At 35.8% G+C, this 27,390-nt stretch overlaps 1 protein-coding gene across 5 annotated transcripts in view; it reads left to right on the top strand.

Annotated features, from left to right (window-relative positions):
* The window catches only part of LOC120634481, a 156,435-nt gene that overhangs the window by 112,637 nt on the left and 16,408 nt on the right, over nucleotides 1-27,390 (top strand). For all 5 annotated transcript variants that reach the window (XM_039905105.1, XM_039905104.1, XM_039905102.1 and 2 more), the window contains 3 exons: nucleotides 548-656; nucleotides 1,296-1,397; nucleotides 2,317-2,383. In XM_039905105.1, the coding sequence (XP_039761039.1) occupies nucleotides 548-656; nucleotides 1,296-1,397; nucleotides 2,317-2,383 (278 nt within the window). The remainder of the gene's footprint in view (nucleotides 1-547; nucleotides 657-1,295; nucleotides 1,398-2,316; nucleotides 2,384-27,390) is intronic.

Raw genomic sequence — 27,390 nt, forward strand, 5'->3', positions numbered from 1 at the left:
CTCTCTACAAAATACCTATGTCCAGCAGTGGAAGTTAATCTGTTGATATGTTGACGATGGTGAATCTTGATGATTAGTAACATCGCTAACTAAACAGTATTATCCTAAAAAAAGTTTATTAGACGCACTTTGACGTCACAAAAATAATTTAATTCTGAAACAAAACGTCTACAATATTTGTAGCTATTGCTTTGAGGGATGGCAGTAAGTCACCGGTCACTCCACTCACGCGTTTTGCACAATAAAACAATAGTACAATCTGTGCACGACTTTGGAAGTTTAAAGTTATGTTATTGTCCCTAGCAACTCATGTAGTAATTATCTAATAGTAATTAACTTTAATCCGCCATTAAAAAACCAACTTTTACGATTTACTTACGATGAAAGGAAACAGTAGTCGCGTTTGAGTGTTAACGCATTTGTTTTTATACTACTGCAGCAATTATCAAGAAATCGCATCACACTGGTATTACCTCATATCAGTTTAAAAGTGTATAAATCACCAAGAGGTCTCTGCTATTTGTTTAATGTGCATTTATTTCATCAGGCAAAGAACATTAAACATTATGAGGCTGTTGAGTAAAGACGAGGAGGGTAGTTCAGACGATGGGGAGCAGACCCTGGATCTCAGCGTGACAAAGGATGCTGATGGACAGGTATAATCATCACACACATAAAACTATAAATTAATACTTAAACAACGGCAATGTTGTATCTTTTTTAGTATATAAGTGTACAAATAGTTTGACTTTGAGGGCACTTCCCCAGGAACATGTCTTTTTTACTACTACTTGTAAAGACAAGACAGCCTTTGACTGCAGTCTCACTTGGTAACAGATGATGCATTCTAAGATGGTATTGCGCTAACATACCAGGGGTATGGCTATTACAAGCCTTATCTTTTATCGTTTTCTACGCGAAATCGTACCGGAACGCTATAGGCTGTATGTCTTTCGAATGGTAACCAGGCTTCTTGGGAACGAAAGCCAACTCGGTGGCTTTCCTCAGCACATCTTTGGGAGGCTCCGGGTACACACCCTGGAGGAAAAGGTTCCCCAATTTCTCGTCTCTATGTGAGGCGTAACTAGCCAACACCTGAGAGAATCCCACCACACCAGACCAGAGAAAATTCTGAAAGCATAATTCCTAAATTGCCCCTGCCGGAGATTTAACCTTATAACCGAGAGAGCTCCCATTTATAAGACCAAAGAGGTTGTCCAACAAAGTGTCAAACGACCAGTCCATTATATTCAGTTATCTAATTACACATATATTTTTATTTAACCTTTGCACAGGAACAGTCTACGACCTCAAGTGCAGGCAACAGTGTCTCAGAATTCGACCAAAACATGATGATGAGGAAGAATTTGGAGGATTTGTCCAATTTACAAATGCAGGTAAAGAAAGTCCACTCATCCGTGAGTTGGAAGTCCTAAAATTATTCCTATTATAATATTAAGGATTACTTAAACGATAAAAAAGCTTGGGTGTGAATTGCTCTAGCTTCATAGCTTAATATAAATTTACTGTGAGATGGTGATAACAAAAAAAAATACCCGGCTAAGTTTGTTGTGGGCTCTTCTTAGACCAGGCCGCGTTTGGAACCCTCGAAGCTTTAGATTTCAGTTGGCGAACCAAGTTATCACCATCCCCTTACATTTTTTTTTTTTTTTTATTTTTTTTTATTGGCATTTACTGTGTTCTACTTTTGTCTTATTGGTGCTATACATTTATTGTTGGAGGTGGGCGTTAATTGTTGCGACACAGTTTATACTACTGCAACAGTTATCGTGGCACCATGTTTATTGTGTCAATTCTGTACCCTTACCAATATTCTGAATAAATGAAAATGAAAATGAAAAATCCCCTTACAATTATGTGAACAAATATGTATGAACGCTTCATAAGTGCCTGTGATAGGCCTACATGAATAAAGAAAGTTTGAATTTGAATTTTGAATTAAAATCAAGAAACCCATTACCCAAGTAAATTTTACAGAGTTAAAGGTAGATTCTATGCACTAAAATCACTATTATTATGTGAGAATGATTAGAGGACTGGTTGTCTTGCTGGAGCAAATGCCATGCTTATTTCTGCTATCAAGCATCATTACAGTGTTCCGCTAAAGGCGTGGTTGCCGGTGTAATTCTAGGCTCATAAGCCTTAACACCTACACGCCAGGCTGATGGATAAAGGCTGGCACGTTCCAGGACTTGTTCCTTGCATGCACGTCAATTAATACAATAAAAAAGTTATAAATATTTTGCAGATTACCAGGGTTTATAGTTATAAAAATGTCGTTTATCTTTTCCATAGAACTTCTTCCAAAAGCAATCGATGCTGGACGCAGACGATTCACAAGAAAGAAAACTGCAAGCTAGTGGTGAGTTTCATTGTTATACTATTTCAAGGAACTTGTAACCACTATTTCTGGTGCAATATTACTTATCTGTGCTGTGGTTCGCTATCCTTCACACCAAGTTTAATCTAAGTCTAAAGACTAACTTAGTATTTAGTTTAAGAACCCTTTGTAAAACAGTTATATAGCCGGTCCAACACCACTTCAACTTTCCTACTCGCTTAGTCAGTTAGTAAATCTAGTTTTTCATCATCTTCACACATAAAATCCTTGGTTATTTATCCGTGGTTATTGTGCCCAATTGTTATTCCTACTTTTAGAATCTAGGTTATTTGTCTGTGGCACAAACTTTCCACAACAAAGTAAAACAGCTGCTAATACGTGTCCTTTACACTAATTATGCGTCCAACGTGAATTGGCTTAATTAACACAAAAATATGTCACACGGCGCACTAACCGACAAACGACAGGCTCTCGTGATTGCACAATAAAAGTGTTTCCCAGAGTTGGAGCATAGATTTCACCTTTAAAACTCTGCCGCAAAGTTTAAAAAAGTTTATTTGCCATATCTATGTTTTCGTTTCATAGAGCATTAACGTATGAATGCAGGATCCAAAATATGATAAATGCGCTGAGTAGGAGAACTAAGTATGATTGTTTATTCAAATAAATTATATCTGAATAGTTTTTAGTTAAGACCCACCATGGACCGCGGTTTATTGCCTCATCTGGTAACAGAAGGGCTGGCTCATGTTTTGCATAAAGAATCAGCCATAGTACATAGCGTTCTCAGATGAATGAAATATAAATACTTTTGAATGACAACTGCTAAAATTTAACTTGGTCATTGGAATTGTATTCGATTAACGGTTTCGAATTTAAGCTTTAAAATTGTATCTGTTGCTGTTCTCAAAATCCGAAAAAAAGTCTAAATTTTATTCTAAATCACTAGGTATTGAAGTAGATTCATGATATTTAAAACTCGCCAAAATACTAACAGTGGGAATACGAACAGATGACAGCAGTGTAGGTTTAGTTAAACTGTTTAAATTCCGGAATCCTAAAAATAGCAAATCACAAATGTATCACAAATAGTTATTATACTTTCTCACCTTACTTACTACACCGCACTAAAACATAACTGTCCCAATAATCGTATGCAACGCAAACAAAATTAAAATACGAGAACTCCGAAAACCGACACAGGGTATATGACATTTTTGAAAACCCGTGGATTTTTTACACCGGACCGCGAGAAGTGACATCTCTCTAATTTATTCGGTGGTCGGTGCGCTTCGGTTTTGTTTTAATTATCGGATACCGCATCACCAATATTTAGTTTTGTGTGCGTTGAACTTAGAAAAAAGAGTAAATAGGTAAATTAAACAGAACAAATACTAACATTTAATCCAATTAAATCCTTTAATCAAATTAAGGTACTTGGGATATTTAACGGCCGATTGGCGCAGTTTTCAGCGACCCTGCTTTCTGAACCCAAGGCCGTGGGTTCCATTCCCACTACTGGAAAATGTTTGTGTGATGAACATGAATGTTTTTCAGTGTCTGGTTGTTTATATGTATATTCTTAGTATTTATGTATATAATTCATAAAAATATTCATCACTAATCTCAGTACCCAAAACACAAGCTACGCTTACTTTGGGGCTAGATGGCGATGTGTGTATTGACGTAGTTTATTTATTTATTAATATTTGTTTTATTTATATTCGGCTCATGTATAGCTCGCCAACCTCTCTAGCCCAGTCTTGAACGATGCGATAAAGTAGGTTCCGCGTTCAATCCCCGGCCGAGGAAATCTTGGCATTTATTGTTTCCCAATTTTCTTCAGTCTAGTGTTTGGGGACTAAAATAGTATACCCAGTAGGTATACATATAGCTCATGGAAAGTGTTCTGTGACGATGACGCGACTTCCACGATATTTGTTCACCCATAAAGTGCTCAACGCTCCTAAAAATTATTTCTCTTTAAAAAATCAAAAAGAACGCGAACAAAGTCGCGAGCTAATGATCTCATAATATAGTGTGTCATAAACCCGTAGTTACGAAACGACAGTATATTAGGACGCTCCCAGCGAACACTCAATTGAGTGAGTTTGCTCTATTGAGTAGATTAGCTGAGGTTTCCACAATTACCAACGGGGGCCAAAGTAAGTATCTAAAACAACTCGATTGCTCTTGTTTTCATTGCCCAACCGGATTTATTTCATACCTTTTATACTTTGCATCATTTCTAGTACTTCTAACCACCAAAACTATGGCTATGCTAGGAGTAGAGATACCACGTGATCAAATCTGAAATGAAGAGATCCGAAGAAGAACTAGAGTATGGTAGTTATACCCCTAATCGGTTTCTACGCGCCATCACACCGGAACACTTTATCTGTTATATCACATTGTGACTCGGTTATTTACAAACTCAGAGACACATTTCCCAATACGTCTCGCCAAGCTGCATTTATAACACACTAGCTTTTGTCCGTCAATACATCGTGGTGATTTTGGGACAGGCGTTTAGGCCAGCGGTGAACAGTTAAAGCCCCTGTGATGCTGTATTGATACCACGACAATACACACAACGCCATTCAGCCCCATAGTAAGCGTAGCTTGTTTTATGGGTACTAAGATAGCTGTTGAATATTTTTATGAATATAATACTGGACGGCCGACTGGCGCAGTGGGCAGCGACCCTGCTTTCTGAGTCCAAGGCCGTGGGTTCGATTCCCACAACTGGAAAATGTCTGTGTGATGAGCATGAATGTGTTTCAGTGTCTGGGTGTTTATATGTATATTTATGTATATTATTCATAAAAATATTCATCATCATCGTCATCTTAGTACCCATAACACAAGCTACGCTTACTTTGGGGCTAGGGGGCGATGTGTGTATTGTCGTAGTATATTTATTATTATTTATTTATTAATAATACTTATAATATACAGATAAACACCCAGACACTGAAAAACAATCATGTTCATCACACAAACATTTCCCACTTGGCGGCACGGCTTTGTCGGTAGGGTGGTAACTAGCCACGGCTAAAGCCTTCTACCGGACCAAAGAAAATTTAGAAATTATAAAATCTCAAATTGCCCCTGTAGGGGATTCGAACCCGGGACCTCCTACTTAAACTCCCAGCGCTCACCGCTGCGCTAAGGAGGAAGGTTTTTACTATAAGCGTCGATTGTTTGTAATTGAAGTCTTACACTGGCTGCAACAGATAAACACAATCATCAGGTGACCCACCATGCCGCGGCGAGGCAGTCGCACGATAATAAAGCAAATCGGCGCGCACCGGACGCGACGCCACTATTACATTAAATGGGAAACTATTTTCCTATTGCGTGCCCCACCGTCCTCGGAAACTTTGGATCAGGCTGTTTATTCACGTGCGACTGTCTTTGCTCTAGTTTTTTTGTCATCATTACTTTGACGGCCGATTGGCGCGGTTTGCAGAGACCCTGCTCTCTGATCCAAGGCCGTGGGTTCGATTCCCACTGCTGGAAAAGGTTTGTGTGATTGAGCATGAATTTCTTCAGTGTGTGTTTATAAATATTCTAAGTATTGCACACCTCATAAGCGAAGGGTGATGCTCTACTCCCTATATATGAAAGTCATGGACTTTTTGAAACTAAAAATTACTATATTTTTCTCACATTACACTTATAGGATAACATTATCATATAAATATCAAGCAAAAACATTCGTTTAAACGTAGGTAGGTACTTGATATTTTTTTTAAACAATTATTTTGTACAAAAATGTTCGAGGACATCCGGATGTCTGTTCGTATGGATCTGGCACTCTCACCGTAAAAATTAAATAATCGAAGTTTTTTTTTTAAACTTCACAATCGCAGTGCGCTGCTTTTGAAAATCTCTGGGTAATTCGTTGTCGTTTCATTAGAATGAATAAAAAACTAAGAAAAAAATGACCGGCCAACATTTAATAACATTAGTTAAAGCCCACCAACCCGCACTGCAGCAGCGTGGTGAGTCTGTGCTCTATAACTGTATCTATGAGTGAGGAGCCCGTGCCAAGCTGTCCGAACGTGTGAATTTGCATTAATTACAGTCTAAGGTCAATGATCTCGACTATCGAGATATTTAATATTTAATTATACAATTACCTACATTGGTCTGACATTGTAACTTGACATTAATTTCTCCGAAACCCAGAACGGGTTGGTTCCAGTCTAGACTGTAGACTAGCTCTTAAATGCAAATTAAACTAATTACTGAATATTCAGTACCCTTGCGATATCAGATCTAATGCGTATTCAATACTGGTTGTTTGAAGCGCACAATGTAGTTAGTAACAAATGAATTGAATCAAAGTGCAAATCAGTAATTTCGTAATAACAGTCTTTTATCAGAGCTCATATCTGAATGATAGTATAATATTTTTAAATATTTATCACTATCACAGACTAGCTGTTTCTTTTGGTTTGGTGCTCTGATGGTTTTGTTACATCCATCCACACCATCCTTATACCGTTCATTAATCATTCATCCATCATTCAGCATTCAACAGCGGGTCTCAATTGCAATAATTTAATTTATCGATCCCCACCCGAAATTGAATCCGGGACAAACCTACAAGTTCCTATCGCGAACCACTGCGCTAGAGTCATGACACTTATAAAAATAAAGGAAATAAACCTTTTGAGAATTCCCATATCACTCTATCCCCCCTGATTATATTAAAATCTTACTCTATCGTGTTTTAAACCAATCCCGGGGCGATAAAGCCATAACTCATTGGTTAAAATCTTTAATTACGGTTATTAAGACAACGCGTTTATCACATAGCGATAATTAACAAATTTTTGTTTTAATATTCATAATATATTGGTTTCCGTAACAAACACGGATTTATAATTGGGGTTACGTGAGAAGTTAAGAAAACACAAAAGGGAAAGTTAATTTTAACTTCATTAGTATCAACCCATTAGCGGCCCACTAACAATTTTCTAGTCATCAAATACATATTAAAAAAGTTGTAGTCAAAAAAATAAAAAATCTAGTGTCATGTCCTTTGAATTAATTAGATCAAAAACACCAACTGAATGAAGAAGATGGGAAATATCTATGTTATATGGGTCTATATAATACGTTATGGGCTCCTTCTTTACCAGGGCGCTTTCGGAACCCTCGTAGCTTTAGTTTTAAGTTGACGAATTTATTTATCACTATCAAACCACTTCTGTCACAATTGACATGTAATCAAAAGTGCCATCTATGTGCCTATAAATAAAGAAATTTTTGACTTTGACTTTGTAAAAAGTTTGGTTATGAAATAATCTTCTGAGATACCTGATTATCATCCAATACTAAACTTATTTTGCAATTAAAGGCCCACAAAATAACACCGTTTCCGAAAAATTGGAAATCCAGTTTTGGAAATAAACCAAATAACATCCTTTCTAATTCAGATTTACCATCGAGATCGGTTCGTATAATCGATTAAGCTCTCAATTACTTAACGATTATAATAACCAATCGTCCGCGTCGATGTTTCGAATAATAAAACTCAATTATTAGGTAGATCGTTATGCCGTCGTAAACCTAGCAAATAAGCAATAAAAGTTATAAAGCCGTTAAGGATCACTAGTAGCTGTTGTCTAAACGGTTCTTTGTGACTCGGTTATTTACAAACTCAGAGACACATTTCCGAATACTCGCCAAGCTACATTTATAACACACTAGCTTTTGCCCGTCCGTCCATCGTGGTGATTTTGGGCAAACCCTCCAGTTGGGACCAGGCCTTTAGGCCAGCGGTGAACAGTTGAAGGCCCAATGATGCTGTATTGATACTACATCAATACACATATCACCATTTAGCCCCATAGTAAGCGTAGCTTGTTTTATGGGTACAGATAAACACCCGGACACTGAAAAACAATCATGTTCATCACACAAACATTTTCCAGTTGTGGGAATCGAACCCACGGCCTAGGAGTCAGAAAGCAGGGTCGCTGCCCACTGCCCCAGTCGGCCGTCAAGAGTGATAATTGCTTAGCTAATATTTTCCTTGACTGGCTTTGTAACTTTTTACCTTTTAACTGGCTTATCCAGAAGTACAAAATAAAATAAGAGCTAACATATTATCACAGCATTCACAATTACATTAAATCGATAACCTCATTCGGGAAATATAAAATATTAATCGAATTTCTGTGTATGAGTTTCTTAAGCGGGATGTCCCGGATTCGATCTCCGGCTGGGAAAATTTACGAATTAATAATTTAAAAATTTTATTTGGTCTGGTGTTCACCCTACCAAAAAATAGGTGCGTGCTAGAAACTGATAATTGATATTGATTTCATAAAACTGCTATTCCCCCAACCGGTCAGCTATTTCCATTCTAGACTGCATCGTCACTTAAAAACTTTTTTGGGTTGGATTTTGACATTGATAAAAAGTTAATTAAAGTGCGAAACAGTAAAAAACTAAACACCCACCGTTATTTTGCCTTTAATTTAGAAATATGTACTCTAATTATTCGATTGGACGTTAATTATCTGCTACTTAATCGATATAATCGAGCCATTCGATTTCCTAAGCTTCCTACATCTCAGAGCGTTAAAGGAAACGGGGTCCATTCAGAAACATGTGTCAGTCTTTGTTAATTAACATCGTATCCTCTCGACGTCGGAATACAAGATGAGTAGAGTCGATGAGAACTAAAAAAATAGTTTATCTTAGACTCATAATGAACGAATTATTCGTTTCAGGCGATATTTTATTTCATTAGTAGGATCTATCCAAATAACAACCTGAATCCCACAAGAATTTGATAATTTTTTTGGGAAATATGAATGATATGACAATGTTGCTTAAAAAACTTGCGCCTCTTTCGATTGCCAGGTTACGTTATTTTAAAAATTAACAAGTTCCAAACTGGAGTAGAAATCATTTTAATAAATTGGAAAATCCTGATCTTTATTAAACTTAACGTTTCATTGATTGTATATACATAAAGATGTATTAATCCGTTAAATTAAGCAAATTCGGAATATACCAAAAACGTTTATAACAGCGCAGGAAACAAACGTATAGGATAAACCAGAAAAGTTTCGATAAATTGACGTTTCCAATCCATCAAAAACAATTTTGTTCTCATTATTATGGAACATCTTCTCAGTCATTTACATGTAATACTCCGCTTATCCTTGGCCCATGCATTAAAAAACGAACGAAAAAAAAAAGAATAAAGTCCGAGTTCTCATTTTGAATGCCAGAATAAATCGTCCTCGCTGTGATATTGAACGAATCCAGGATACACTAGTTATTGTATACGTGTAGGCATGATAAAAAGATAATAAAAAAACATAACACCTCCACGGATTTAATGTGCGTATAATTTCTTTGTGGCACCGCGAGAATGTGCACAGACATCATAAAGTTTGCATTTCTTCCTACATTTCCATGTGTGAGCAAACTCACACACGCGAACAATTATTCTTCCCATATTTATACACATAAATATGGGAAGAATAATTGTTCGCGTGTGTGATATCCATGCTAAAATACACACACTTATAGTTACTAGTCGCTTATCACTTGTGCACACATGCGTATTCGTTTTAGTTACGCGTGGCGCACTCATGCGCATATAAATAGGGTTGCTAAATATTTGTGTTAATAATATGTTCTAAATCTTAGAAGCCTGTGCGAAGCCTTAAGACCTTAACAAGTCGATGATGACAATGTTTCACTTTGAAAAGTTGTAGCAACTCTGTAAAGAAAAAAACTGAACTAAGTCACGAAAAAACAACTACAACATGAGTAAAAACAACTACATTAATTTTACGATCGATGCATCGATGTCCAAATATACTTTAATTTATTAGGAATAACTATTACGTTTTGACTTGTTATATTTAGGAAAATTTGGAAAATTCATTATTCAATATGAGAAAATACAGAGTTTATTAAAAAATATAGAGAGTACTCAATCGACATAACGAAATATTGGATAGAAGCAGGCGTTACTTTGCGGAAATCCATTATGAAAATTAAGCTTAATTTGCTATACTCCGCAGACAGCAGGAGAATCTGTTTAGTGTGATTTATAATTCCTTCAATCCGAATACTCCATACCAAACAGATCCTCGCCAATGCAAGGTGCATTGGCGAGGATCTGTTTACTACGCACGTTTCGCTCCGAAACCGAAGCATCCTCAGGATATGTTGACTTTACAATGAATAATTGTTAAAAAAATTTCACGACCTAACAAAACAAGAATGAGAAGAATATGTCATATTAAAAAAAAATAACTAAAGATAAGAAGATATTAGTTTGTTTGTTACAATAAAATTAACTACTAATAATGTTTTATTGCCATTTTGATCAAAAAAGTACGTACGTTTGCAAGTGACAACCATTTTTAAATTAATTAAAGTAAACCTTAGTTACGAATGAATATATTTATGTTTTTTTTTAATTATTATGAATAATAAATAATCATAAAACATGTTTGGCAACCCTACATTTAGATTCTTTTTAGTGTACACGTTGCACTCATACAAAGCAAAAGGTCCTTTAACATCGCCCGGAGGTTGTGCTTTTTGTACTTTTATTAATGCATTCATTATAACTGACCTTTTATATAGTTAAATGGAAATAAAGAAATTATGCTCGAATGAAGAGCAAATAATTGAAACCATTACAATTTATTATATTAATATGCCTTGTTTTTAAAGCGTAGGTTTTAACAAATTAAAAAAACGCATTCTGAATAGGCTCGTTTTCACTAACGAAGTAAAAGGTAATATCTTTATAAGTAAGGACAAATCTAAAGAGATTCCTATAATAGAGATAAGAGAATTCTAAAGTAAACTAGTTAGAAGTTTTATTAACTTTTATAGTTTATAATCTTTTATTAACTTAATCGTATCTTCCAGCGAGGGAGACACGATTGTTCCAAAATGCTAAATTCCATCAAGATCGGTTAGCCGAGTTAACCCAACTAGGACTCGAAGCCGGGACTTATTGCCCGCGAGCCTTGTATACATTGAGTCAAAGAGGTCGTCCAGTCATCCTCCATAATGTGAAAAGTACACGTCAACATAAAGGCGTACGCACACTACACCAGCCTGAACAATAACTCAATCGTACCTACACACATCTTTTGCATATTCATTTGACTCGCAGTTGTATCGCGGTATAAAATTATAATGCATTATGTGACCCGGCGATGCGTCGCTCTTTTTGTTAATAAAAAGCCTAGTCTGCGCGCGTTCAGAAATTTACGATTCTTATGTGCAATGTTGAGGGTTTAATTCTTAGAATGCATTTAACTTTGATTGTATACCTAAGTTGAAGGTTAACTATATGAGATCGTTTTGATTAGAAAAATCCTTGTCCAAGTCATAAATGGAAAGAAAACCGATTTTGAAATTCCAAATTCTGCCATATTATATACCATCATAATCTAATTTAAACAAAAAAAAAATATTGTAAAGAATTCTACAAGTAGAAATATGTTAACATTTTTGTATATATTTTTCATCAGAATTTTTATATGATAATAAACTAGCCAGGCGACTTTTTTTTGTGTTTTGTCGGTATTTCTTAAAAATTGGGTCCGATGGCTTAAAGTGCTCTCCGAGGCACGGAGATTGACAAAGCCGATTTTCCTAACTCCTAAAACAATACCTAATCTCATAATGTGTATGTCAAGGCTTGCCAACCTGGGTGCCGTAGAAAGTACATAGGTTGCGAAGAGCTCTTCGCGGTGCAAAACTCAAGAAAAAAAATTTTTTTGATAGTTTTTGGGCAGTAATACCACGGGCTTGTAACAAGCCCAGCCCATTTAAAGGTAGTATATTTTTCTGAATTCTTTGTTAAAACGTATTATGTATTATGGCTTTAATACTTCAAGTATTTTGCGCCTATCTGCCTGACTAACAAGTACCTATCTATTTTAACGAGCCAGGTAACGTGTAAGTGCGTTACTAGCTTTATAAGGTTTAGAACCCCTGATGTATGGTAAATAGTTGTTCGATTAGGTACATGTAAATAGAATCAATAGTTTTTTTTTCATTATCATCATCACATTAACCAATTACCGGCCCACTACAGAGAACGAGTTGCCTCTAACAATGAGAAGGGGTTAAGGCCGTAGTCCACCACGCTGGCCAAGTGTGGATTGGTGGACTACAAGGTTGTAAATAAAGTGGTTCTATTCTAAACCACTAGTGTGTTTTTCTGTCTGGTGGGAGGCTTTGGCCGTGGCTAGTTACCATCCTACCAAAGACGTGCCGCTAAGCGATTTAGCGTTCCGGTGCGATGTCGCGTAGAAACCGAATCGGGGTATGACTACCGTACTCCCTAACAGCTTAGCCCGCTACCATCTTAGACTGCATCATCACTGACTACCAGGTGAGAATAAAAAAAAAAGATTGTAAACAAAAAGTTTTTAAATTAAATACATAGTATATATGGATGTGTCAAGTTGTTTAAAATACTGTTCAGGAGTTTTTAAAAGGTCTTTTAAGTCCAATCCCCTTTATCCCGCGTTATCTGAAGGCATCCATCTTGAATCCGACTAACTTGACTTACGGTAATTGTAAAAATGATTTTTTCTCACCTTAAATCACACTGCGTTACAACAACCGAAACTTGGACGAGATAAAAAGCTGTAAAATCGAAACAGCGAGTTTTTCTCGATTAAGTTTTCGTCCGACGCAATAACTTTGGATTTCTTCGAATAAGTAAAGCTTTGTGGTAATATTTTGTTTATTTACAACCTTGTAGCTAAGACAGGTTCATGCTAAATGTGGAGATTCCTTCGCGGTACTCATTCCTAATGCTTTTTTAATGTTGAACAAAGATTTGGTTTTGTTCGCTCGCAATCTTTTTTTTAATTTAAATAATTAAACATTACTTCACTCGTTTCGTTTCATAGTTTGTGCTCTAATACGTCTGGGAATAACTAACATATTTTTTTATACCCATAGATTATGCAATATTATACTATATAGTAGCATAATCTTTTAGTAAAATTTTTACTGAAAGCATTAAAAGAAAAGAAAGAAAGAAAATACATTAGTCATGTTAAGGATTACAAACAGTAGGTACATATAATAATAATATAGTAAGAACATAGTAACAATGTTTGTGTGTAACACCAGACAGAATTGCCTTGCATTTTAGGTAAATGCATGCCACTGATTTCAGCTTAAATAACTTTAACATTACGTATGCCGAGCCCGAAAAAAATTGCACTAACGGGGATTTGATAAAAACTTAATAATTTGATTTTTAAAAATGGTTAAAAATGTTAATATTCTTGTTCGATGGGATTGTAAAAAGAAGTTTTGTTCTTGTAGACACTTAGGACAAAGGGTTGAAAATATTTTAATCTTTTGTTAACGCGAGTAATGAGCGACAGTTAGATAAAATCAATTTCAGAATTAATAAGCTTAAATAAGAGCATCTACTTCAAATAGTATATGGTAGGAGTAGCACTGAGTACGCTGCTGACCGCTGTCCGTTAACCTTAGTCCCTCGTACATCACCCGCGGGAAGCGTCGTGACAACTGTATTCAAATCTGACGTCACAATACCGCACGGCAAAATAAGACGTAATGAGTCCAAGGCAATAATAAAAAAAAATAGATTCAAAATTACAGATAATTCTAACAAAAAAGGTGTGGTGTTTTAACGTACCTATAACTTAGATTTTATGACTATAACGTAGCTATAAATCTAAACGCCGCAGTCTACGTGAATTAAATAAAAAATGAAGTAAAATAGTTTTCTAAGTAAAAACAAATTTGCATTCATATTTCACGATTTGAAGTAATGGTGTCAAATCATTCTCACGTAAACAGCCATACACGAGTCTGAATGCTAATAACTTATTATGGAAATTTTATACTACCGACGTGTTGCGAGTTTAACTTAACCGTTTGTGGATTTATAAGAAATTGCCGTTCATTGTTTTGTTGGAGGATTATAGATTAATAATATATTCTATGACAGTAGTTTTAGAAAATGCGGAATGCGCTTATATTTCTAGAAACTGTTAATTACGGTTTTTTACAAATCCCTCGGAGACCGTCCATTGCTTTAACATTTTTTAACATATATATATATGATGGTCAAATATTAAAACTTCAATCATGTAATCATGTTTTGGCAAATACAACTATAAAAAAAATGCAGGTAGCACATAACTTGTAAATAAATAAATAAGTATACTACGGCAATACATACATTGCCACCTAGCCCCAAAGTAAGCGTAGCTTGTGTTATGAGTACTAAGATGACTGATGAATATTTTTATGTATAATATACATAAATACTTATAGTAAACATATAAACACCCAGCACTGAAAAACATTCATGTATATCACACAAACATTTTCCATAAGTATCATGAAAAGTTTTAGTTTCTTGTATGTTGTGTTCCGCATTGGTGGATATGAAAAAGGAGGTCTGGGTCTTGCAGTAGGACTTTAATAAGACGAAGCGAGTAGCCTTTATCGTATTAAGATCTTTAATCGATTCTCGAGCAGGTGATAATCGGAGCATGTTCTCGATTCGAACAAGATAATTCATAATTACAACCAATAATTCCACTGTAGATAAATCCATAAATGTGAACGATTTAATTTAATCCGTCGATTATAATTTCCGCATAACACAAATTAGTTAATATATTATCAAAATTTCTAATTCCATATAATACCGTTAGCTCTAAGATTGGACCGCTTTATTTAAGTGTTAGTTTAACAATATCCTATTAAATATTACAATTATACATTAAAACTGTTTTCCAAAAAAAAGTTGAATGTAATAGTTTGTGGAAATAATTTTGGGATTCAAAAGAAATAACAGCCTTTTAAGTTGGACAACTTTAGGTACTACTAAGAGAGTAGAGTAGGAGAGTTTTTTGTGATAGAACGCACTACTACATATTGGATAGAAGCAGGCGTTACTTTCCGGAAATCCATAATATATTATGAAAATTAAGCTTAATTTGCTATACTCCGCGAACAACAGGAGAAGCTGTATGGTGTAATTTATAATTTCTTCAATCCGTATACTCCACACAAAACAGATCCTCGGCAATGTACCCTCCACGCACGTAATTGTTAAGACAACAAACAATTATTCATTGTAAAGTCAACATCTCCTGAGTATGCTCCGGTTTCGGAGCGAAACGTACGTAGAGGGTACAATACCGAGGATCTGTTTGGTGTGGAGTGAGTCCGTTGTCATATCGTATCATTACTGGCTCACTATAACAGCGCGCTGGTCTCCTCTCAAAATGAGAAGGGATTCCACTACGCTGACCAAATGCGTATTTGGCAACGTTACGGACAACTCTCAGGCATGCAGGTTTCCTCACCATTCTTTCCTTTAAACGTGAAGCAAGTGATTTTTTTAATAGCTTTAAATTAAAAAAAAACCACAAGGCTATCCCTAAACAGTATAATATCAAGCTGTAGAACAAACAATACAGTAGATGGATAGATACAATTCGTTTTTTTTTTAAATCAAATCCTATTTTATCTGCACAGATTAAAACTACACGGCCCTGACTGTCAGCTCCACACTTTATAGATAGTAGAATTGAATAGTATATTGTTGGGTTAATATAAAATCGATTATCCATCGATTCTATCTCGGCTCTATCGATCAACGTTCCTAGATCTTTTCTCTTAGAATGTTTCATACAAGTACGACTAATTGGCACGTAAATTTATTTCCAATTGTGAGCTTATTCTGACCATAGTTGGCTTGTATTATATAAGTCAAGGTATATATGAACCATATTACAGACGTTACGTACAACCTACAGACGTCCACTGCTGGACATAAATACCTATATTTTGCAATGACTACTCAATTCCATGGCTTTGCTCAATATCCATGGCACCATGTGAGGTGTTTGTTTTCGTCAATCGACCTCGTTGGGGCGGTTACCATTGCGGGCACGCATTCCAGCAGCTCCAACGTCCCAACAGTCCCATAGTTTCCGAGCTATGTGCCCCACTCATTGCCTCTTCAGCTTTGCGACTCGTTGAGCTATGTCATTAATACCGGTTCTTCTACGGATCTCCTCATGTCTGATTTCAACACGTATAGACACTCAGAGCATAGATCTTCTCATCGCCCGCTGAGTTACTCTGAGCCATTAGAATCAAGTGTGGTCATCAGTAATTATGTTCGAATGTCAACCGATTTATCAATAAAAAAAGGTTCTTTTTGCGTCGAAAAGAAACTCGAAAGCGACACAGTAGCCACCTAAATACTAAAAACAATTTGAAACCAATTACACAAGATAACAATTTGAAATAACACGCAAACAAAAAGAGGAGTAAACGCTCCAACAATTATCTTAAAAGCTGACATCGGTCCGTCACCAATTAAAACACTTACGTCGCTCCAAGATTCCGATACATATCGGGTGGAATTAGACAAAAAAGGCAGGTTTCAAAGCTCTAATTGACTACCATTCCGAGTGTAAAAACGAAAAGTCACAGAAGACGGCAGCGTAAACAGAGCAAAAACTGAACGAGATGATGCCGAGTCATTTACGCCAATCACAGCTCAGGGCGGAGCGGAGATGGCCGAACAAAGCCGAAGATTTACCGGTGGACTCTATTGTGCATTGCAATTACTGTCTATTCCAGACGTAGTTAGATCTTCAACAATTTACTTCTACGTACATTCAACGTTACCTAAGTTGTCCGTAGGTACACATGGAAAAATATTGTTTAGTTGAATGCAACAAAATGTTTTGTTATTATTATGTTTTCAGCGATATCTTGTAATGCTTTAGCTATTAATTGTTAATGGAAGCAGGATTATGTTGTTAGCTAAGCTAGTTTACACAAAAATCGTAACGCCTGGAATAATATTGAAAAGCTATATTACCCAAATAAACGGCACGTCACAAGACTTCAAAATCCTGAGATTCATTAATTCATACGAAATTTTGTTTTCTTAGGTTAGATTTTTATAAGTATCTGTTTTTATATACATCGTCTGACTAAACTATCTGTCTATATATCTATCTGTTCGCTATTAAATGCAACAAGGAATCGATCTCTACATAATCTAGATCCTTTATCGATCGACGGATCCCGATTTGATCTACGCATGCGTACGTTCATAATTATCTTCTCTTTCATCCGCCGACCAGAGTTTATGACCGCCTGTACTGTGTAAACGTCTCCCTTCATATTGCCAAGTAATTAATTGACTTTACTTAATACGAATAATAAAGTATCCATTAATACGATTGATGAGTAATGGTGGTAATAAGGTACTTTTGTTTCGAAGGTCGCTTCTGTGACTGTACATTATTTTTTCCATTTGTAATGATTTCATCTTTAACTTACTTAAAGGAGATTCAATATCTTGGCGTGTTTAATACACTACAAAATAGCAAAAAGTAAAATATATGGTAAATCTGATTCAGTTTAGTATCAGTTGAAAATATTTTTAAACTTTTATTGATTTTTATCAATATCCTTGAAATCACAATCTTAGAGACTCAATTGATTGAAAGTATCAAGTTATTTTACAATAAGGAAGCGCTACAGTAGGAATCGGAAGCAACTTGAAATCTTTTTAATGGATGATTGCGTCTATATCAATTCCACAAGGCATCCACTAATATTTTAATATGTTTTACATAAGGCATGATTGAAACCCATAGATTTTAAATCATTACCTCCTTAAAATACTGTTACTCTTAGACCATCGAGTTTATTCGATTTTGATCAGCCATAATAAATCATGAGGAATGAAATAAAACTGGTATTTTTTAGCCGTGAGCAAACAAAGATTTATCAGAAAAATGATACTATACGCTACGGAGATTATAAAAATTAAGCAGATAAAGAAAAAAACGGCACAAAACAAGCCAACAAAAAAGGATTGGCATAAATTTGAATTATTACCGATCTCGGTATTCGAACACAAAAAGATCCCACGGTGCGAAATAACAATGAGGCTCGAGTATGAGTATTTTTATCTATACAGGAAAACGTAATATTATTCCCAATCTCAGATCAACAATACTCCAGCCAATAGAAATAAAATACACTGCCTTTTATCATTGAATCTCATGACGAAATATTTTAATAAAAGCTAAAACTCAAAAAGAAACCCGTTTTCACTTTACAATTTATCACATTTTAGTATCGAAGTTCTTAATCAAAGGTTTTAAAGCATACACTGTTGTCTTAAAATTAAAGACTGCGAAAATTTTTTGGCTCTCATATATTGACGCATAAGGCATGTAATAATATGATTCGTCTCGTTGTTCCGAACAAAACTGGCATGAGATTCTATTTTAATTCAATTAGATAGATATCCAGGAACATCCATAAACGTTTTCATGCTCAGAAATGTTGTTGCGTTTTGTAAAAGGGTCGCGTATTTCTTTTACTCGTTTTCCTTTGTAATCTTTATCATCAATAATATCTGCGGGTAATTTTTCGTCCTTTTGTTTTGTTCCGTGTACTTTGAGATTCTTGATATGCTGTTCAGTCTCAAGTGGATTCCATTTTTGTTTTATTAATGTCAATTGAATTAAGTCCGGGCAGTAATTGTTTTAAATTTATAATAAGCGAACCCTATGGATCATTGTTTTCTTGTTGATCTTCTTGTTCGGCATTAAATTTATGCGCTTAGTTCGGAATATCATACAAGATATTATCGCATTCTAGCTTCTTTAGAAATATATTATTTCAATAAGTACGACAGCGACTTTGGAATATCATAATAACGAGATTTCGGAGAAGCCATCAGTCAGTTGAAATGTTGTTATTAACATACGTGCATAAGTTCATTAATAAACCCAAAGTAGGTGGTTATACTGTGTCAATAGCCAGATCTTTGTCCGTACGTACACCTATCGCCCCGCCTCATTGCCTCTTTCATAGCGCTATGAAATTTACTATACTACCTCACCAATGTAGCGTGAGCCCTCGATTCTATACATGATCTTAATAAACCAATCATTACAATGTATCAAGTTACATCAGACGTACGTGGCGAAAGACACGATTATGTTGCAGTTGAAAATAACGAATTAAGTCCTTATGGCCTTGGTATAGAGATAAGAATTGTGTTTCGCGGACGGCAAAGTTAGGCAGTTGTGGGTTGGTGCGTATAACCGCATTTACATTTTAGAGATACTTGCAGGGAATAAATGTCAATTGAGATGGAAGACCGAGCGCGGATGCGAAGAATTGATGATGCAGTTATTGAACTCGTTGTTAATAATCAGATTCTAGATGGCAGGGGGAAATAAACGTGCTCTTATTAGAACTATATTACTTCATTGTAAATGATGATAATGACTCGGAATGATAAAAAATCTAAGTGCAAGTCAGGCGTCGTTGTAAAGTCACACGCTGGCCTTTTAAAGCCGTATCTTAAAAGGTTATTTGAGAAAACGAAATCCCTATTAGTGTTGATTTCTACAGTGTTTACTATTTTTAATTTCTGTTACATTAAGCACAAATCCGTTTTGACTTTACATAAAGACAGACAGATTACTAATAAAATAACAACTTGTAACAACTAAGTATTTTAACGTCTTACAAGTTTGAAAACTCTTGACCCTATTAAAACATTCATTACATGTCGAAGTACGTATAAAATTAGGAAAACGTTTCTACCAGGATAAGGCTCGGAAAAGTAATAACGCAACGCAGGATTAAAGATTAAAATAAAAAAAAAAACAGATGCTACGTTGTCTTTATACAGACCCGTATTTGCTTGACGGATATCGAATATCGATAAGATACCAAATAATATCCGGCGTTCACATGTGACGCGACCTTTAAAATGTGTTTATCCATACTGAGTACAGTTAGAAGTAAAATAATAAGAGATTTAGCTCAAGATGTTTCAACGGTACTGACATTTATCCATTTTTCACTTCGGCGAATGTCAGAAACGGATTATAGATAGTAATTTTTGTGTCATATCGCCAAATGACGTGGGAATATGATATTTTTAGAAGATCCGGTCTTGTAACTGTTTAGAAAATATTGTTTGTTTCTTTTTAGACTTTTTATTTCACTGAGAGAAAGAGACAGAGACAAGAAACAGCAAGGTTCGAATATTTGTGAACACTATTGCTAAATATGTCTACTATTTCATCGAAAGTTCTCTAAAACGTTCTTAAATGGGTTCAAAAAGTAGCACGTAGTCTGTACTTTTGACCAGACTATGATCTTTCTCGTTCTGAGACAAGACCCAAGCTTTGTAGTGGGCTGATAATGGGTTGATCACGATGGCGTTTTTATGTTTTCTACTTTTCAATAAAGATTCCAATGTGAAGATCAGCATAAAACTCAAAACATACTCTTTAGCTAAACTAGATTAACACGATCAGTTAAAAATACCGCTTAAATTAGTGCGATATAATTAATTTCATTGTATAGATTGTAGCAAGTTATAACACAACTATAATAAAGTAAATCGAACCCACCAATCCATAATGTAGCATCGAGAAGATTCTTAGATCTTACTCGTAATCTCTCTTCCTCTCCACTCCTTCTCCACTGAGAGAGAACGCTTAGCAGCGTGGCATTAATTTCATTTTAGTTATTTTTTTTCTTTTCAGCGGTGGCCTTATCGCTTTTAAGCGATAAGGCCACCTTTAGGCCCTACTTAAAGTGTCTGTTTTTTTTATTAATTTTCTTAACTTGTTGTATATAATTTGACTAAGAAACTAAATCTTGAGTACCTGTGCTAGTAAGGTGTTTATGTCATTTAATGTTGCCAAAAATAAATTTGCTTTTACATTGCACTCACTGAACAAATAATTGTTTTTTTTTTAATTTTCTTACCTTGTTGTGGAGTGTAAATAAATTGACTAAGAAACTAAATCTTGAGTACCTGTGCTAGTTAGGTGTTTCTGCCATTTAATGTTGCCAATAATAAATTAGCTTTTACATTGCACTCACTGAACAAATAATTTATTCAACTGATAGATTAAACAAAACCTCTCAAACGCTAAACTTTAAATTAGTTGACGCAACGCAAATATAAATAATTATTTCTGTAATACACACAGACTCAGAACAGGAGCGTATGTTAGCGTAACCAAAAAAAAAGTCTGACAAATTATCTTGAACTGATTAAAGTGGGTACAGTAAATCCATCAAACGTTTATCGAACAGTCAATCGCTTACTCCATTTTGAATTGGTGATTGGGCAATAGTGGCTTTACTCGTAGTTTTCGATTTGCTGAGCTGAATTTTGTCTATTTTTTTTTCCATAAGTTACGGGAAGACACAAATTGTGTTGTAATATCCCACTTTCCCCACCAACTAGCAATACAAATTTCAATTAAGCAACCTTACGAATTATTATATTTTTTAAATTTAAAAGCTTGTCTGTTTATTAGTTACCTAGACTCAACCAGTTTACTTATTTTGACGAAATTTGACACGTATTGCATCTTTGTGTGTGCAAGATGTGTGCATGTCCCGGAAAACACTAGAGAAAACTTTCCTTGTATAGAAAAACCCTGCTTGTACTCTACCACCGGTTCGGAGGTCAAATTCTACCAAAAAGAGTCGGCAAGAAACTCAGTAGATTGTTCTTTATCAACATAATTTTGACCTTGCAACATTTTACTGGAGCCAAAACTATGAAATGTAATTATCCAAATAAGCTAACCTATAAAGTAAAATAGTATTAGTAGTAGTAGTATCAGCTAATGGTGGTTCTAGAACAAAAAGAAACATTTGGCTATAACAAGATGTAGTCTCATATTTCGTGAAGGAACACCAAAATGTACAGTTCAAACGGGTCAGACGAAATCATTTGTTACTTTCAATCGGATATTGATTGAAGCATTGTATTAAAATACTCTGAAACCGGTAGCCGTTTAGAAAAGCATCGATTGGTAAGTTTGGGGACACACCCGTTTCTCCGAATCAGATGCCAAGTTAAGGCCGTCTTTACATTAACAACTTCGAACTAATTATCACAGAAGTTTTTTTTTTTTATAGACGTAATTGACGGTGGTTCAATTCAAAGGTTCTGATTGTAATTGGAAAACCGTCGACTATAAACATACCAGTAGTTCGGAGGGCATGCGAGTTTGGGTTATGTTAGTTAACACTCCGCTGAAGAAATTAATTTATAGCATGCGTCTATCCAAAATAAGAGGAAGTCAGCGTTTGAGAAAAATATACTTTTTACCTTCGTGGCGCAACGTGAGCGCTGTGAATTTAAGTGGGAGGTAATGGGTTCATTCCCGGTAGGTTCCATCAACCTAAGGGGTAGGTGTAAAGCCACATGTGCCTATAATTAAAACGGCCACTACCCCCTTCTGACCGGTACACAACAATACTTCGGCTACAGAAATAAGTGGGTTACAGCGGGCTACAGTGGCGTGCATTGAGGGTATGCACAGGGTATGCAATAAGCGGACAGATAATACAAAACGAAAAAGTCTCCAGTCTGAGTTCTAAAATACTTAAGAATATAAAATGTAATTATAAAATGTCGGCCAACTGGCGCAGTGGGCAGCGACCCTGCTTTCCAAGGCCGTGGGTTTGACTCCCACTACTGGAAAATGTTTGTGTGATGAGCATGAATGTTTTTCAATGTCTGGGTGTTTATATGTATATTCTAAGTATTTATGTATATTATTCATAATAATATTCATCAGTCATCTTAGTACCAACAAGCTAACGTTTACTTTGGGGCTAGATGGTGATGTGTGTATTGTCGTAGTACATTTATTTATAAAAAGCCTACGTTTATGTATTTATAACTCGTACTGGAGATTTTCTTCATTTTGCATAATCTGCATACCCTGTGCATACCTTCAATGCACGCCGCTCATGGTAGAGTTTCCCGGACGAGTTCAACCACAAAATGCAAACAGTTTTTCTTGGTTGAGTTGACTGCTTCATGAATCTCTGCGAGTCTGTCTTCTGCTAATTAAATTCTAAAGCCTGTTTTACGTTTTTAAAATTTTCCAATTATTTTAATGTAGCATTCGTAACAGAGAAAATATGAAATTATGATGTATGGAGGCCCTAAAAACTTTCGATCACAACGTGTGGTTCCACTGGGTGAATTCAAAAACCCATTATGCTGTACATTATGAGGACCCATTGTCTCGGTTGAATGGACCGGCACAATATCTTACGAAATTTCCTAAAAAACCACCTAAGTATGAATGTTTATTATGTCCAACATTATCTGATGTGGTCTCGCCTTCACCATTGTCTTTTTTTTTGTTTTCCCCCATCGGCTAAGACTGTCTTCAGAATGGTGAATTTATCGCGCGGCCTTAAGAGTTACGATCGTTTCGAATTAAAACCAGATCAACAGTTTGGTAACAAATGCGAAAACAACATCGGGATGAGTTGTTAATAATTCAAAATCTAATTCAAAATTCCTTTATTCATGTAGGCCTATCACAGGCACTTATGAAGCGTTCATACATACTCGTATATGTTTAAATAATTGTTAGGGGATTGTGATAACTTCGTTCGCCAACTTAAACCTAAAGCCCACAACAAACTTAGCCGGGTAATTTTTTTTTTGGTTATCACCATTAAATTTATATTAAGTTTTGAAGCTAGAGCAATTCACACCCAAGCGTTTTTATCGTTTAAGTAATCCTTAATATTCAATTCCTCATCATTCAGACCCATTACAGCATTGTAAGGCACATGGAGTTAATACCTTAGTTCACCAGGCTTCAGGAACTTCCAGGCATGCAAACTTCCTAATGATGTTTTCCTATACCCGCATAATATCAACCCAATATCGGCCCACTACATCGCACGGGTCACCTCCCACAATAAGAAGGGGTTAAGGCCGTGGCCCAGTGAAGGTGGACTTCACACACCTTTAAGAACATTATGCAGAACTCTCAGGTATGCAGGTTTCCTCACGATGTTTTCCTTCACCGTATTCGATGAAGCAAGTGATATTTAAATTGCTAAAAATGCACATAACTTGTGCGTGCCGGGATTCGAACTCGCCCCCTCGAAAGTGAAGTCTAAGTCCTGCCCACTGGGCTATCACCACTTCCTTTACCATAAAAATTAATATTTAATTCCTTAAAAACGCACACATATAGTCTGCATGGAAATAATAAAATTCGTTTACGTTCTTTCAATAAAATGACTCTTAAGTTGAAGCCGTCTTTAATGAAATAAGTGCATAATTCATAAGGATTGTTAATAAATATATTGTTAAGACGAACTTAAATATATACCTTTAAAATCTTAGGACAGATCACAAGATCTAAAAATTGCGAAACAGTCATAGATTCGAATTTAAAAAGCGATTTGCCAACACGATATAACCGCGCGGCCGTGTTGTCTATCTGAAAGCAATCTTATTTTATAGCGTGGCAGCCGTCAAAATGAGATGATGTGAATTTACATTTGAGAAAATTAGATGTTCGTAAAGTCGGAATTGGTTTAAAGTTGCCGGAGTTTTTTAACGCTTGATGGATTTCGTTTATGATATTTTCGTCTGGGATTTTTGTTTCAAGCTCTCGATGCTTTTATGGTTTTAACTGGGTGCGGGTTGATTTGAGTTTTACGATTCAAGCCAAATTCCAAACTTAGGTTTACTTAATTTTATTTTTAGTTTTATATCCGTTCCTTGTGGTTAATTTTTGACATAGTTTGAACTGAAACTCGTCACTATTTGAACAAACCAAAAAAGTCAATAAATCTAAAACAAATAATCTAGAAGCATAAGTTGAATAAGTCTGAGGGAAAATAATATTTTAGAATGAATAGAACATTATTTATAATAACTTCAACAAACATTTCGTATACCTCAGCCCGCAAAACAATAGCACTAACGCAGATTTGATAAAAGAAAATAAGATTAGAGCTTACTCAACATGCGTCGCGTGTCGTGTTATAAGTATGCTTCTGGCTTTACATAGGAGGGGGCGTGTCTCAAACAAAGAGAGGCGGTCGCGCTTTTAGGTTTGTAGGTAATTTAGCAATCTAGGTACGCCCGTGCGCTGTACTTTATGCTAATGTACTTTTTAACTTACTTAAAATACTGCTTTATACCAAGGAAACAGGAGCCCAGTGATTAGAACTTCGGCTTCATATTCGGGGGGCCGAGTTCGAATCCCAGCACGTACCTCTAATATTAAGTTATGTGCGTTTTAAGTAATTAAGATAGCACTTGCTTCAACGGTGAAGGAAAACGTCGTGAGGAAACCTGCAGGCCTGAGAGTTCTTCATAATGTTCTCAGGTGTGTGGAGTCCACCAATCCGAAATGGGCCAGCGTGGTGGACTTATCTTTTTTATTTTTAAACCTGAATATATTGTTGTTCTCAAAGGCGTGTGAAGTCCAGCCGCATTGGGCCAGCGTGGTGGACTTATCTTTTTTAAAGCTGAATATATTCAACTATTTCACTTGCGTGACGTACAGCAGTTTTGTTTAGTGCGCGCTTTTATAACATGATTCCGAAATTCATTCTGCGCCGACAAATGCATAAGTTCAAACAATGTGTTAAACACATTTATTAGAACGAGGTTACTATACAATTGATACATTTCTTAATGACAACGTTGCTTGGAAGCATCCGGCTTTCATCTCACAGAAGATCGATATATAATTGTTAAATTGTAAATGGTGATGGTGAAACAGAAAGCCTGGCTAGCGCAGTGATGAGCGCTTGGTTTTCAGTGGGAATTACCAGGTTTTATCCCCGGAATACGCAATTTGGGAATAAATAATTTTCTAACTTCATCCAGCTGGTTTGGTGGGAGGTTAGTCAGTTACCATTTTAGACTGTATCATTACTTGTTATCAGGTGAGATAACACTCCGTTAAGCTATCTAGTCATCATCATCATATGGACCCATTACCCGAGAATTTGAGAACATTATGTAGATCTCTCAGTTATGTTTTCCTTCATCGTCGAAGCAGGTGATATTTTGAATTAATTAAAACGCACATAACTTAGAAAAGTTAGGGGTTCGTGCTGGGATTCGAACTCGGCTTCTACCCACTGCGCTATACTAGATATTATATCTTGTAGTTGCACTAAAAAAAAAAGAAGTAGGCAAAGAAGGGACCTTTTATTTTTTATTTCGAGTGTTAACTAAACAAACGTCACTTCTACACGCTCACTCTCAGCCCGCAGCGGAAACGTAATTAATACGATCTCGACATTCCGTACGGAGGTCCGAAAACAAAGACCCTATTGTTCCAAAAAATCCATACACATTATATCCCATATCGCTCTAATCAAATCCACGAATTAAAAGCAATAAATACACTTCACACACGTATCGATGTAACAATACAGTAAAGGTACATTTCTATATCGTTTTCGCACAATCACTTACAAAATCGTGAGCTATTAAGCGCGTAGTTCCATAAGCAGGGTTCCGTCTTTTTTCCCGGAGCGTTTGAAACTTCGAAAAGACAACTTAACTAGTGGCGTGCAGTTCATACATGCACACAAGCGCTGCCTACCCTAACTTACTCTTATAACTGGCAACGGCGAAGGATTTTGCCATTATAGTTGAACTTAACCTAATTTAACAGACAACGTCACAAATATTACTTTTGTAGTATCTAAGTTTTGAACGTGTCTAAGAAATAATTTCGGAAATATTCCGTTTTGACGTTACGGTGCTCGAACCGGTTATTAAATAAAACGTTGACCAAAACTACCTACATATCAGTTAATATTTTTTACAAATATATGTTCAAATTTAGTTCAAATTTTGCGATTATTACAGCAGTTTGGAATGCAGATTCTTAGTTTGAAAGTTCTCCGTCATTTTGCAAATTTTAAAACTTAAACTATGAGATCAAGCTCACTTGAACGAACCAAGTGTTAATTTCTAGGTTAAGATCCCGGCCCTGGAGAGCTAAATTAAGTTCTATCCCCGGTACGCACTTCTAACTTTTCAGAGTTTTACAGTGAAGGTAAATATTGTAAGGAAAACTGCATGCCTTTGTCTCGGTAAATTACTCAAGGGCGTGTAAAGTCTACCAATCTGC

Source organism: Pararge aegeria, chromosome 24 (genome assembly GCF_905163445.1).
Source record: "Pararge aegeria chromosome 24, ilParAegt1.1, whole genome shotgun sequence".
NCBI classification, from domain to species: Eukaryota; Metazoa; Arthropoda; class Insecta; order Lepidoptera; family Nymphalidae; genus Pararge; species Pararge aegeria.